General features: G+C 41.7%; 1 protein-coding gene across 5 annotated transcripts in view; it reads right to left on the bottom strand.

The window, feature by feature from the left end:
* Positions 1 to 6,168, bottom strand: part of actn1 (actinin, alpha 1) — a 56,427-nt gene extending 50,259 nt beyond the window's left edge. For all 5 annotated transcript variants that reach the window (XM_026151354.2, XM_026151349.2, XM_026151351.2 and 2 more), the window contains exon 1: positions 5,679 to 6,168. In XM_026151354.2, the coding sequence (XP_026007139.1) occupies positions 5,679 to 5,786 (108 nt within the window). In that variant the 5' untranslated portion in view covers positions 5,787 to 6,168. The remainder of the gene's footprint in view (positions 1 to 5,678) is intronic.
* Between the last annotated feature and the right edge of the window lie 8,327 nt (positions 6,169 to 14,495).

Below are 14,495 nucleotides of genomic sequence, written 5' to 3'. Positions count from 1 at the left end.
AATTTGACATTTCCTGGGCAAACAGTGACACCAGTCCTCCAACTAAAGCCCCAGCAGAATAAAACACCTTCTTGAGACGCAGAGTGGGGTTATGTAAGAGTCATTAGACACAGGTCAGTCTTCTGACACACCGTACATCCACCAAAAGCTTCAGGCCATAAAGAGGAGAGGGTTTCCTCCAGACTGAAAGCTTCTCATTAGCAGCAGATAACAAGATGTTTCAGCTAATTATGAAACAGACTCCATCAAACCCACATTGCGTTCACGCCGGATCAGTTTACAGGAAGATTTTACAAAAGAAGAAAGGAAGCAGTTTCATGGCAGGAATCTTGTTTTTGGTTTGAATCCCAAATGAGAAAACTGGAAGAAACATGGAAGACATTCAGTTTTTCATGGGAACGTGCATATGGCATTCAACAGGTTGACAGTAAATGCTTCTTTCATGAATAAAAATCTATTTCAGTCAAAATTATAAACACGTCTGTGTCATTAAACCACTGCATTTCAATTCAAGATAAAACATCTGCTCTTTAATATCTGGAATATAAAATTTGCACAACTCCTCTGAGCACACCCCTCCAGCTGAGCTAGGAGCACGCACATAAAACTTCCTATGATGGGGAGAGTGGATGATCCTGTGCGCTCTCAGCCTGGGTGTCAGCATGTGACCCCATCAATACAGAAAACGAGACAGAGCCCTGAGAGCCGTGACCGGGGTATCATGACTGCTTCTCCTGGGAGCCCCTGTTGGGATTTATAGTCTGGCGGCAGTAACCACAACAGTAGGATCCACCTGGGAGTTCCTGAGTCTTCTAATAAGATATCTTTCACTCACATATTGAATTTTGAGACTTTTTAGTGCTTCACGGGGAGCTGCAGCCACCCTGACAGATGACTAAGTGACTGAGAAAAGGATGCTGAACCGCCTCCTGCTGACAAACAGACAAAAGGTTGCTCACTTCCCTGAAGCATCTCTGAATCAGATAAAGGCCGCATCGGAGAAACGACCGGGACTTCACAGTCTCGCAATAGTTTTTTTTTTTTGTTTTGTTTTTTTTAAAAGTCCTCTAAATATAAAGATACATCACAGAAATGGGAGAGTGGCTAACACATCCCAGCAACATGTCACATCTCGTCTTCTTAACCTTGGCAATAGCTCTCCAGGCTTTCTGAAGGTCTTTGGCTGCTTTTTCCACTGACGTCCAGTCTCGTAATCAGAATCATCAAGGGAAGAAAACTTTCCTAAGAAAGTTCAGGCTGCGTGAAGAATAAAGATCGCCATACCAAATACTGACTTTCAAGCTCATTAGCGCTTAAAACTCTGTTTTTACCTTATATTCTGTATTTAAATCCATGTTTACATACATATTAATAAATGTTTCCCATTTTCCTAGGAAGATATAAAGAACATTAACACAAATTCATCTTCCAAACTTGGAAACGGTTTAGGATAAACCAAGAAAATGTCTTTGCTTGTATTTTTTTGTAGCCTGTCTCACCCCGAGGAAGCGGATAACCTGAATTTGTTCACATGTTAAACCATGACTGTGGACATATTTTAACACTATAACTTTGACTATTGCACATTGTGCAAAGCACATGCTGGGAATGTTTTACCTCAAAGCTGGCTGAGCAACAACTCTTCCCATTGACTGTGTGTGTTTGTTTCTGTGTTTGTAGACCGGAAATAGTGCAAATATTATCCATATTATTAGATTGTATTGTATATTTAAACAAACTAAATTCACATGTGTAAATTTATGTTCCTAAACTGACCCTCACAAGTTTAAAAAAAAAAAAAAAAAAAAAAGCATTTTCTCTTTTGTTGTTCATATTTTCTGCATATCTCAGTCCTATCGTGTGTTTCATTTAACTGCTATTATAAGACTTATAACTGTTTCTCTCATAAGGTCACTGACAAAATGACATTTTACTGGCTCAAAATATCATTCAAGCGCTATGTACACAAACGATGATAAGCACATGTGAGTTTAATCATATGATTGAGTGCAGTCCTTGGTGGCAGTGGTCATCAGGGCTCAATGACAGGCCGCAGCAAGGAAAACATCACATGACACAGACGGGCAGTTTACTGAAAATGGAAAATAAATGTGACACACTCTTCAGCCTGCTCATGTTTTATGTAGTGAAGAGGAGCAACATTTCAGCACTTGACGCCTTGATCAGTGTGGAGAGCAGAGCTGCCTGGGAGACAGAGACAGAGAGGAAGGTGGGTGGCTGGAGGGTTTTTTTACTCTTTTGACATCCACCGCTTTGTCACCAACGATCTGACACTCTTCTCCTTTTGTTTAAAAAAAAAAAAAACAGGGTTTGGAAAGGTGCATCATGGGAACAGAGGAATTTGATGACAGGAAGCATTTTGAGAGGTGGCCAGAGCTGACATTACACATCCTATTATGCAATGTAGCAAACAGCTGCCAGTGTGGAACAAAACACTCATCTCTTAAAGGTTTTCTTACTAGAAGTAAAACGTCACACCGTCATTCATGTGTTGAGTCAGTTTCCTGAGTGATGAAACTTGATGTTTTTTAGGACACGAGCAGCCAACAGACTTGCTTATTTACAGAACTAAAATATCCATGTATGGTGAAGGAAATCACTCAGCACATCGCCACATGGGAAAATCTTTGAAATTTTTACTTCAGTTATTGAAATTATTGCTTATCAAATTAATCGTGCTACTTCTTCCAGAAGAGGTTGAGTGACTGTACGTGGATGTTGGTCAGGGTGCCGAATTGGGAAGTCTGCTGCCTGTGACAGCCACGCCCAGTGCTGATTGATCACAGTGGTGACTGATTCGCTTTACAGACACTTCCCACATATGCATCACACAGACAGGCAAGCCTCTGCAAAGCCTTCCTGGCCACATAGCACATGAACTCTCTGACATCACAATTCAGAGAAATCTATTGATCAGCACGCTGATTCTGCTGCCGGCAGTCATCACAAATTAAAGAGACACACCACTTTTCTGCTCTTTGCCTCAGAGAACAGGTATGCTCTGCGTCTGTCTCCACTTTATTGGCGAAGGTGAACAAATCGTGAGATCAGAGACTCTGATCTGTGACCTGGCTTGTAGAGTCTGGCCAGGGGAATGTGGGTGTGGGTTGGGAACACAGAGTTTAGGGGTGTGTGAGATGGGAAGTAGGAGGCGGGAGGTTTACAGGCAGATCTGGTGGAACGTGCTGCAACTCATACCCTTATAAGGACAAACCTGGACAAATTAGCTAGAGCAGTTAACACCTGAACTCCACCTTCCAGCTACAGAAAAACAAAATGACCAAAAATTAAAGGAGCGCGACGATAAAGTTCACTCAGAGTGATCACTAAGGAATGTATCATGTGATAAAGGTGACAATATGTGAGCTTCATGTAACCTTTGGCAGAGGGCAGCAGACACCTGGGTATGCAAAGACATTAGGATTTCAAGATTAGAAGATATCTTTGTGCGTGGGAGTCAGGTTAAGACTTGTATCGGACTCCAAATATTTTAAGCACTCTCAGACACGCCAGGCTTTTGTGTGTGTGTGTGTGTGTGTGTTAGTGAATTGCAAAAGAGCCTGGAAAAAAAGCCCTCACCTGTGTAATGTGCTCTTTTTTTGTACTTTTGCACTGTTAAAAAGTTTAAAAGACACTTGAACAGTAAAGAGACACCCAGCATGGACACATATGGCCACTTGGACCCAAAGAGAATTAATTTAGTTGTAAATTTTTATCCACCTAATTATCACATCTTGGTGGTCTGTATCAGTATCCAAACAACAGTGAGTTTAGATAACTCCAGTTATATTCTACAACAGCAAAAACCTTCAAATAATCAGCTATCGTTTCATTTTATGTTTAAGTACAGTGACCAACATCTTAGATGTTGAAGCACTTAAACACTAAGATCAGAATAAAGAAAGTTATGAGGGAGAGACTGAAAGGCTTCCTGGTTATCTGTACATCAGCAGTAGAGCTGATTGCTGAAGCTTGGGAGGAATTTTTCAGTGCTGCGTGCACACATGCACACGGAGAAGTGTGCACGCGTGTGACAGTTATCCATGCCCTCCTTGGGGCAAAGGACAGAGGTGCAGGCCTGCAGAGGAAGGTGGGGGCTGCTGTGATCCCTCTCAGTCTGCAATTGTGTCTGGTCAGACCTCAACATAACCCATCATCAGTGCTCTGTCAGACAAGGGGAATTTTACATGAATAAATATCCTTGCTCTCTGCTGGATGATTAGATCAATGAGGGCCATGCAGGCACAGGAATGTGCAGGTTATCACAGGCAAGTGTTTCACCACAAATTCTGACTTGTTTGCGATATGGGCAGAACAAAACAGCCAGGTGAAACTTGCCCGTTTGTTGCATGATGACCTTTATATACCAAAAGCCCCTAAAGGAGCACCAGCAGGAGACAATTACCTACTGATGTCCGAAGCACTTCGGTCTACTGTTCACACCTGACATCAACCCCGCATACCTTTCCTTTACTTCCCCTTTATCTGCTCTCGACCGGTAGCAGCCTGCCGATGACATAATCCAGGAAACCAGAAGCCGAGAGCTTCGTAGAGCAAGAAAGAAACTCGGGGAGAAGTTTTCCAACAGCAGCGAGAGGGGCCGATTATTACCATTTTTGGGCACGCTTGCTCCCATCCAAGCCCAGCCCAAACCAAACCACAGCTTACTCAGATTCCACAGCGTTTTTCTTCCCCCTTTTTCAAAGCAGAGGACAAGTATGGGGAACAGGGAGGGGAAAAGTAGCACCCATTCTCGAAACAGACCATTCATATTCCATTTGGAAAACGAGCAGCAGCTGGGAGACGCGTGTAGAAGATCCGGACTTGTTAAGACGTCTTAAAGCTCTTTATTGAAAATATAAACCGTGTGCAGTTCGGGTTACAGCGCTCATAATCACTCAAAGGGGAAGAAAAGTAGTGTCAGAAGTCAAATGGCTAACTTTCTATCACTGGTAATAACACCGCAAACAACTTCCTAACTAGAAACAAGTACTCCTTTGTTAGTGGCGCTAGAAAATACGTAGAATCCGCGCGTAAAATGGCTAAATAAAGGGGAGTCGGAGGGAATTATGGTGAGTTTACCCCCCTTCTCACACAAATACACTCCATCCCCGGGTTGTTAATCATGGCCTAATCCACGTCGCATCATAAGCCAGATGACAGGAGGGGCCAGGTACACACCATATGCAGTCAAGCGCATGGCTGACATCTGTTGCGCTGAAAAAGTGGCCGTCCCGTCCGCCTTCTAATTGTCCCTCCTCATACGCTTTCCCTCCTGCTTCACGTAAAGTGCTGTTCCTACACACGGTCGCTATACGTCTACAGCTCTGCGGGATATCCGCAAGTCTCTCCGAGATCTGTAGACGAGAAAAGTTTTGGAGCCGTATTTAAAAGTACCCAAAGAAGCCGTACAGGTGATTTTGGCCGCGATAATGAGCCTGATAATTAAAGCAAGCCACTGCCAGCTGGTTTTTGGGGCTGCCGTTGGTTGTCTGCTGGCTCCACTAACGGATCGATCTGGAGCCAAAGTCGCCAAGTGCACATCCAAGCGGATGTGTGGCGATAATATTAATGAGCTGTGTTATTAGAGCCTAATTATTATCACAGGCAACAATCCCACTTCCGCACGGGAGACAGAAGGAAGTCAAAGCCCTTACCTTTCTCTGCTGCTTCTCCCATGCAGGATCCAAGAGGAGATCCCGATCCCAGTCATCTTCTTGTTGCATATAGTAATTTTCTTCATCATAGTGTTCCATATTATACATGTATATATAAAGCTTTATATATAGACGCTCTCTGCTTGTCTCGTAAGTCCTCCGGTCCTCGGCGAGGTGATGTTTTTTTACAGCAGCTCAGTCTACTCTCCTCCACGCATTCAAGACGGTGTGTGGATGAAATTAACGGTCCACCCCCGGCTTCCCTCTCTCGCTCTCTTTTTCTCTCTCTCCCTCCAACTCTGCCTCTTTTCTTCTTCTTCTATCTGCTCTATTTTTTCCCCAAGCAGGAGCATTCAGCCCTCAGTAGGCAGGTCTAGTATCGAGGAGCGACGGACGCAAAAACTTTGCCTCAGACAAATTGGAATCGATAGCAGACCCAGGAATCCGATTGGACGCCTCTGGGACTCAGAAACCGCCTCCCCGAAGCAGACTGGCTGCTTGGGCTGTCAGTGGTGAGGCTTTATAACCAAGGTTGACTGCCTGGGTCGAGCCAAATATCTTTCGGCCTGTAATCTGACTAAAACAAGTGTACTTTTTTTTAAATTTCAATTGTTTTATTTAAATAATTAGAGGTAATAATCTTTCCGCAAGTCAAAGTATCAAAAAGTAAAATTAAAAGCTGTGCATTCAAAGTGAAGTAGAGGAAAGTAACCTAGAAACAGGGGCGTTTCTAGATATTTTTCTTTTTCAGCGGTGGGGGCTCCCCAGAAAATATTGAAAACAGAAATAAAATTATGGTAGAAAACAGGCATAGTAAACATGATTTTCGTGCTCATGTGCAGCCCTGTTTCCTGTTTCAGACTTCTTATGTGAAGAGTGGAGCTTCACAAGAAGGCATGTTGGATAATTGTTCTGCTAGGGAGAATTTAATGCATTTAAACTTTAAATGCATTAATGCAAGTAAAACCTATAATCCTACTTCAGTAGCTTAATAATGCACAGGTTGTATAATCCAAATATATTCCCAATATTTAATGCACGTATTATGTCCAGTAACACTTTTCAAAATGATATTATTGGATTATGATAACAGATTCATTGATGCATGTATCTCTTTAATGTTCCAGCTGTTGATGATTTTAATCACTTATTTATTGTTCTGTAGCTTGATCTACAATAAGGCAATTAATCTGCAAAAACACTAACTAACAAGACCTTTAAAATAATGCAATGCGGTAAAAGCAGAAAGTAGCATAATATGGAAAAACCACGTGTCTAAGTAACAGTACTCCAGTCCAGTAGCTTTGGTGGATGGGGCACCAGGGGACCAGTCATATTTTGGTAGGTTGTTTTGCAGAGTGCATTGCAGTTATACCAAATGCCACACTTTGAATTTAAAAGGCTATAGGTATTAAAAGTAAAGTAGTCCCCTCATTATGCAGAATATCATGTACTGGTACTGCTTTAAATGTTTTCATTATTGTTCAGGCAGTAACACATAAGCAGGATATCTTTAAAAATATTTACTACATTTATATTTTAAGCAAACTGGAATTATTTGTGTGACTGTAAAGCAAACATAAAGGAGTGGTTTCAAAGAGGGCTGCATTCATGTTGTGGTGTTGTGTTAAAAATTTCGGTCACTATTGAGATGCTTTCCAACAGTTTTGATATTATCCAGCAGGAACGAAGCTCCTCTTTCAATCTGTTTAGTCATAAGTTGGGATCCAATGACATGAACCAACTCCAACTAAAGTTTGGAGAAAATATTTGACATCCAAGAGGAGGTCATAAGATCGTACAGTCGCTTAAAAATGAAAAGAAGCACAATCCAAGAGAGATCATGCATAAATAATAAAATCATTGCCAAAACTGATGCCTGTTCACACATCACACTTGGCAAATGCAAAGAATGATGCAAAGTGTGGATGAATGAAACCAGTCTGACACTCCATGCAAACGTGTTGTAAATTAGTGAGTGTGGACAAAGAAAAAAATGGTCCTACTAAACAGGGACAATTCTGTGGCTCAGAAACACTTCAGAAATTAGCATCTGTGACACAGTTCACTTAGCCATCCACAACTGAGAGTTAAAGTTAAAGAAAGTTGATTTTAGTGACTTTGAATCTGGTATGGTTATTGGACCGAGCTGAGCTCACTGCATTCAAATGGCCTTCACAGTCACCAGATCTCAATCCAACAGATCACCTTTGGGAAGTGGCGGAACAGAAACTTCTCATCATGGATGTGCAGCTTACAAATCTGGAGCAACTGTGTGATGCTATCATGTTAACCAAAATTAGAAAGGTGCAGAATGTTTTCTGCACCTTTGTAATTCTATGCCACAAAGAATTAAGTCCATTCTTAAGTCCAACCTGGTATGAGCAAGGTTGGATAACAATGAGATGTAAAAACAACAAAATTAAATCCAACATCATGCTATAAAAATAATAGATTATTGGACAAGGTGGGTAAGGGGGTTCCTTTTGTCTGAGCCCCAGTGCTGCTAATCTCATAATCCATCCATTTACTACAGTATGAGAGCTGTGAGTAGAAAGATGAGTCACCACAAAGCTCCTGCAAACATGTGAAGAGATGGCCAAGTCTGTCTGCCTTGTAAGGTAAAACCGGCTATATCTTTCTCTGTCACACACACACACACACACACACACACACACACACACACACACACACACACACACACACACACACACACACACACACACACACACACACACAATGCAGGAAAGCGGGATAGACCTGACAGTCTGGAGAAAGTGGAGCTCTTCCATATATGGACAACCTTCCAGTGGTAAGTGTTTGGAAAAGTGATGTCACAGTCAGAGAGCAGGCTGCCAGCTCACTGCCTGCAGTCCCCAGCCAAAAGGAAGCTGCCTGCCACTGCTCTGCACCTACAAAGGAGCAGAAAGAGGCATGCAGCAGCAGCTCTGTGGCTCAAAGATGGAGGCAGTTGGCTGCAGCTTTTACTAAAGAGTTTGGACTCATACACACTCCCATTAGCTAATTAGCCTACAGCCATTTGAAGAGCAAAGCAATTCATTACATTTACTTTTAATATAATTCCAGAAACAGCTGGCTAAAAGGTGAAACAGTGGTTATTATCTATGTGAACTAACTCTGTTTGATAAGTCATTTGCAGACTAATGATTTAATTAAGAAAGCAGAGCCTGCAGCCACACCGTTTGCATCTTCAGGTCTTGAAGCTAACAGTTATATGCTATCCAATGTTAGTAAGCTGATACTTTATATTTAGCATGCCTGTGTAGGTTCTCAAAGTCAGGGCTAAAATTCAAAGCAACTGGACTTCTTCCCCCACTCCTAAATTTTGGATCACATGAGCAAAGATCTAAATCTTGGGGCATTCAATTTGAATTTAGAAATCCGAAATACCAAGTTCCCAATCAGAATTTTCAACTGGAAACCCCTCCCACTTGAGTTGGAGTTCCAACTCCAAAAGTCAGAGTAATGCTACCCCACCCCAGACTCCACAACCCAAGATGACAGCAGTGCACATAAACAGCAGTAAAATTCTACAAAGTCTGTACTGCTACTGTTGTATATTACTCACAACACAGACCAGCTGCTATCCATGAGTGTGCTGAAGCACAAACAAGTGTTACACCATATTGTTAGTGAGCATGGCTCTAGTGGTGCAGTGGTTAACATGTTCATTTAGCAATCAAAAAGGCATCTACTTCAGTTTCACCCAGAAATGAAAATTCTCTTTAGGGTTGTGTCTGGAAGGGCATCTGGTGTAAAAAGCTACCTTTGTGGAAAGGAAGGAGCTGAAAGTAGCCATCAAGCTGTATTGCTAGTAATGCATAACTGGCTCTGCTTTGCTAAGGAGCAGTCAACGTGCGAATGATGGGGAAAGAGATTTCAAGAGTGCATTATAGGTGGCTGATATTTTGTGTCCTATAGGGCACCACCTCTTTTCAGCGATGGTGTCCTTTCTCCTTTAGGTGCAGATTTAAAGCTCAGTCTTGCTTTGAGGAGCTGTTTCTATGTAAAGGCCCAAACCCTCTTGCACAGCATATGTTTTATTGTTTAGCTTGTTTGTGTATTTTGTCCTTGGGATGAACCAGATTTTGTCTGAGGCTGTTGCTGGGTCTGAAGCACGCCGAATGTGATGTTTGGACAAAATTTTGAGTTTTTCCGACAAACCTGCCACATAAAGAACGCCAGTGTTGTTCCTCCTGCTGTTCTGCTTCTCCCTGGTTAATATCTTTTCCAAGGCCAAGTTTAATAACCACATATTTTAAGTGCTCTCTTAATGTGCTGTGTGTCCCTTTTCTGTCCCTCGTGCCTAAGAGGAAACACTCTCTGCTCAGCAGTGCGAGGTCATGATAACCAAGTTTTTGTTCCAGTGGGCGGTGGGAGTCCGAGAGTTTTTATATCTGAAGAAGTCTCTCAGATAAGACGTGAACTAAAAAAAGGAACTCTGGTTGCTTTCAATTAAAGGACCAGAACACACAATGCAGCCAAAATGATGGGAAAGTATATTTTGACCCTGAAGGGAAGTTGAGATTACTTATGACAAGCTTCTCAGTCTCTTTCCAGTTTTATGATGTCCTCCTCTTGTAACATGAACAAGCTTTCCAAACTTTGAGAATGATAGTGAAATCAGCTAAAGTGTGAAAAAAATCCTACCTGGAAAAAAAAAAAAAGAGCATTTAAGAGGACATTTGTTATTAATGGATGCTGCTGCTATCAAATTCATGGAAAAAAGAAAGTAGACATTCTTTAAATTCTATGATTTCACATTTCTCAACGTAATAAAACAAATCATCTTGTCCATAGCAGGTTTTATAATAGATAAATACAGCCTCGCTGTGTCAATCAAATAAACTTCCTCAGAGAGTGTGAGCTCCTCTATAAAACACAGATGTTTTGGCAGCTTTCTAGTCTGGAGCATCCAGATATGTGTTGTTCTCAAGGTCTTTCCAAACAACTTGAAGTCCACCATTCCACAGCGAAAAAGAATATAAACAAGTGGAAAACATTCAAGATGGTTACCAGTCTTCACAGGAGTAGATGTCCCAATTTCACCCCAAGGTCAGACTATGCAACACTGCAAAAAAAAACAAAAAAACAAACAAACAAAAACAAAAAAAAATCCAATCCAAGAGCTACATCTCAGACTCCCCAGGCCTAAGTCAGCATGTTAAATGCTAAACTCCACAAAAGCACAATTAGAAAAAGACTGAACAAGTATGGCTTGTTTGGACAGGATTACCAAGAGAAAGTGTCATCTGTCTAAAAAGAACTGCTTAGATTTGCAAAGCTGCAAGGGATGAAACCACAATACCGCTGCAACAAAATTTTAGACAGATGTGACTGATTTCTGTCCATAATGCACATCACCATGTTTAGTGAAAACCAAAAACATAGCATATTAGCACAAACACCTCAAACCAACTGTCAGCACGGCAGTGGTGGTGTGACGATTTGGGCTTTTTTTGCAGTCACATGACCCGGGCACCTTGAAGTCATCGACTTGACCATGAACTCCGCTATAGAGGAGAGAGTTTGTCTGGCAGCTATAGCTTGGCTGAAATTGGGTCATGCAACACGACAATGATCTCAAGTACAGCACTAAAGAAAAAAATGAAGGCGCTGCAATGGCCAGTCAAAGTCCAAACCTCAACATGATTAAAATGCTGTGGTGGGACCTTAAAAGTGCTGCGTATAAACAGATGCCTGCAAACCTCAATGAACTGAATCCCATTGAAAAGAAGCCAAAATTCCTCGAGAGTGACGTGAGAGACTGACAAAGTCTGCTGAAGGTGGTTTTACCAGCTGTGGCATTATGGGGTGTACTTTTCACACTCTGTTGCAGTATTTTGACTTAATTTTTCTTTGATAAATAATAACATCCAATATGCCGTATAGTGTTGTCCATCTAAAGTTGGATTTAAATCATTTTAGAATCTGGTAAGGACGAGACAATTTTTATTATGACCTGAAACCTTAGACTTGAAAGAGGGAGTATTTTATTTTATTCTCCAAAAATCAGGACACTTTAAGTTGTTGAGCCATTTCAAACTAGTGAACTGACCAACATTGTGATCTCTACAGCTATACTGCTAGCAGGGCTAATAAGGTTTCTATTTTTATGCTTTAAAATACAGCCAAAACTAATAGAAGTCCACCCCAGAGAGCAGCAACAGGAGCTCTAATTGGCCGTCTGACAAAAGAGGCTCGTCCTCTCAGTGCTGCAAATGATGGCTTATTAAACGCATCAGTTAACCCATTCTAATTAACCGCTGAAATATGTATAATTACTCTGGTGGCACACTCCACGCCACACAGTTTGGGTGGGCAGACAAGGGGAATTTCTGTGCGGTCCGACTGCTTGACGTCAACATTCAGCAGAATCCCAGAATATCTTCTGAAGAGTTAGTGGTGCAAAGACGCTCGGGCCTGCTTTCTGAGGCACACGGGTCATGTGAAGAGCTGGTGCGTTTGGCTCAGTCTGGTCTCTGGCAAGTTCCCAAGGTATTCCAGTCATGTCGGGAGGGGAATTCTTAAATAGCTGTCCTTGCTGTTAAAGCTGAGCCATGTATGGGATACTGCAGCACAACCATGATAATCCTATTGAGTTGTACATGTGTTTGGGTTTGTGGTCAAACATCAGGAGCCAAAACACCATCTGGGATCAAAAGAAACATACTGCAGGAACAGGATAGAGAACAGCACGACTCGGTCCAAAACAAAAGGTTGGTGCTTTTAGCGTACAGATTTGCAGCAACTTGCAGGAGCTGATTTTAACTGAGAGCTCAGGATAAAAAAAAACGACATTGGACAAAGCTCCTAAAAACATGGTTTAAAATCTGTACCTCTTAAACAAAGCAGGACCAGTGTCCTTGGATAATTATGCCTGCAATAGGCCAAGTTTTTAGGCAACTTATCTGAATAAATCTAAAAAGGCTTAGCAGCTCAATTAGATTGATGTTATGAATTAGAAAGTTGCCACCTTGAACAGTGGCTAATGCAGTTTGCAGATTTAAACCAGGGGAAAAAGTGTTTATTGCCTGTAATGTCAGACCTACAGAAATCTCATATTTCAAGCATTCAACAGCCTGATTATGCCATTGAGACTGAATTTAGTTGGTTTTAATTGGACTGAGTTTCCAATAAATATATATATGTGGATCCTTACTTGATGATGAGAAAGACAAAATATGCAAGATGCATTGAATATTTCTTTTTCAGTCACCTTTCTAAATCAACATGTGTTAATAAACCTCTCTGCATTGAATCACACTTGTTAATCTCTGTTTCTATTCCAAGGCATGTCTTTTATCCTGTTTTCCTTCTCTCACCCCAACTGGTTGCAGCAGATGGCCCCGCCCCTCCCTTAGCTGGGAGGTTTCTTCCTGTTAAAAGGGAGTTTTTCCTTCCCACTATCGCCAAAGTGCTTGCTCATACCGGGTCATATGATTTCTGTATTTTTTCTTTGTATATATTATTGTAGAGTCTACCTTACAATATAAAGCACCTTGAGGCAACTGTTGCTGTGATTTGGCGCAATATAAATAAAATTGAATTGAAAATATAGAAATCCCTCATCAGAAACGACCAAAACTGTCAGAAAAAGATGTTTTGTGTAAGAGCATAACACTCCACAAGGAGGCTAATGGGAAAATTAGATTTTCAAGACTTTTATGTAACTTAAACTGACACGGTGTCTCCTCCCAGGCCAGTACAATACATGTGATTAAACCCATTCCTGCTCCAGTGGAAGTCCTCAAAGGCTTTGGCTCGAGTGGCCCTCTATGAGGGAAGGAAAGGGAACAGAGAGCCAGTTAACCTTCCCTGAACAAATACAGATAAAGAGTTCACAAACAAGTGCAGTTCTCCTCCTAATGTGACCACCCAAGGACACTTGAGTTTTCTGTGACGTGTGTGACCTTTTTCGGGTTTCTTAACTGTCCACATAATTTAGATTGACATCAATGTGTGAAACAGTACAATTAGCTCATAAAACAGGGAAAGCCCCCGTGTGTGCCTGTAGTCTGTAATTAATCATTAAGCCACATGCACCCAGCAGGCGCACGCCTAGCAAAACAGAAACAGCTCCAAAGCATATAATATTGCAACTTGAATACTTGTACGAGGAGAAGCATGGGTTAAACGAGGGTGTCTACTTCCTGCAGATAAGTGACAGCCAGTAGTAAGAAGAAAAGGAAATTATTTTGACAAGAAAGCTGTGCAGGCAGCTGGATAAGCCTGCCCTCAGATTACCACTTCACCACCAGCCCGAGACTGTGATGCCTTGTGTTATGCTTTCTTTTGTAATCTTTCTCGACAGCTGCCGGTGAGCCCTCTGTTAGTCTGCTTTTGCCTGGCAGAAGAGTCTCATCGTTCAAGCGGAGACAGGATGCCAGTTTCCTCAGAAAATAATGACGTTGCATGCTTCATGGACAATCGCTACACTGTTAGAAGAGCTGAGTGGTAGTCAGAGGGGGCGTGGTGTGGCTATCTGCTGAAAATATTTGGGCATATACTAAAATAGACTCTCCTTTTTGTCTATTTCTGGCAAAAAAAAGCTCTAAAATCTACCTTAAAGTTCCTGCTCAGCACCAAACACCTGACTAACACAGCTGGGAGCTGCTTTAGACACAGTGAACCAACCAAGTCCATTTTTGGAGATGGTAGAGACCAAAAACAGAGCTACAGGAGTGTGACGAGACCATTTATATGAATGATAATGTTGTTCTGCAATGCTGGATATACAGAACTTTCTCATATCGGGTTAAAAATGTCATGCTTTACCTCCTGGGCTGCTGATTG

Source organism: Astatotilapia calliptera, chromosome 19, assembly GCF_964374335.1.
Source record: "Astatotilapia calliptera chromosome 19, fAstCal68.1, whole genome shotgun sequence".
Lineage (NCBI taxonomy): Eukaryota > Metazoa > Chordata > Actinopteri > Cichliformes > Cichlidae > Astatotilapia > Astatotilapia calliptera.
The sequence above is the reverse complement of the archived record's forward strand: the minus strand, read 5'-3'. Positions and strand labels throughout refer to the sequence as shown.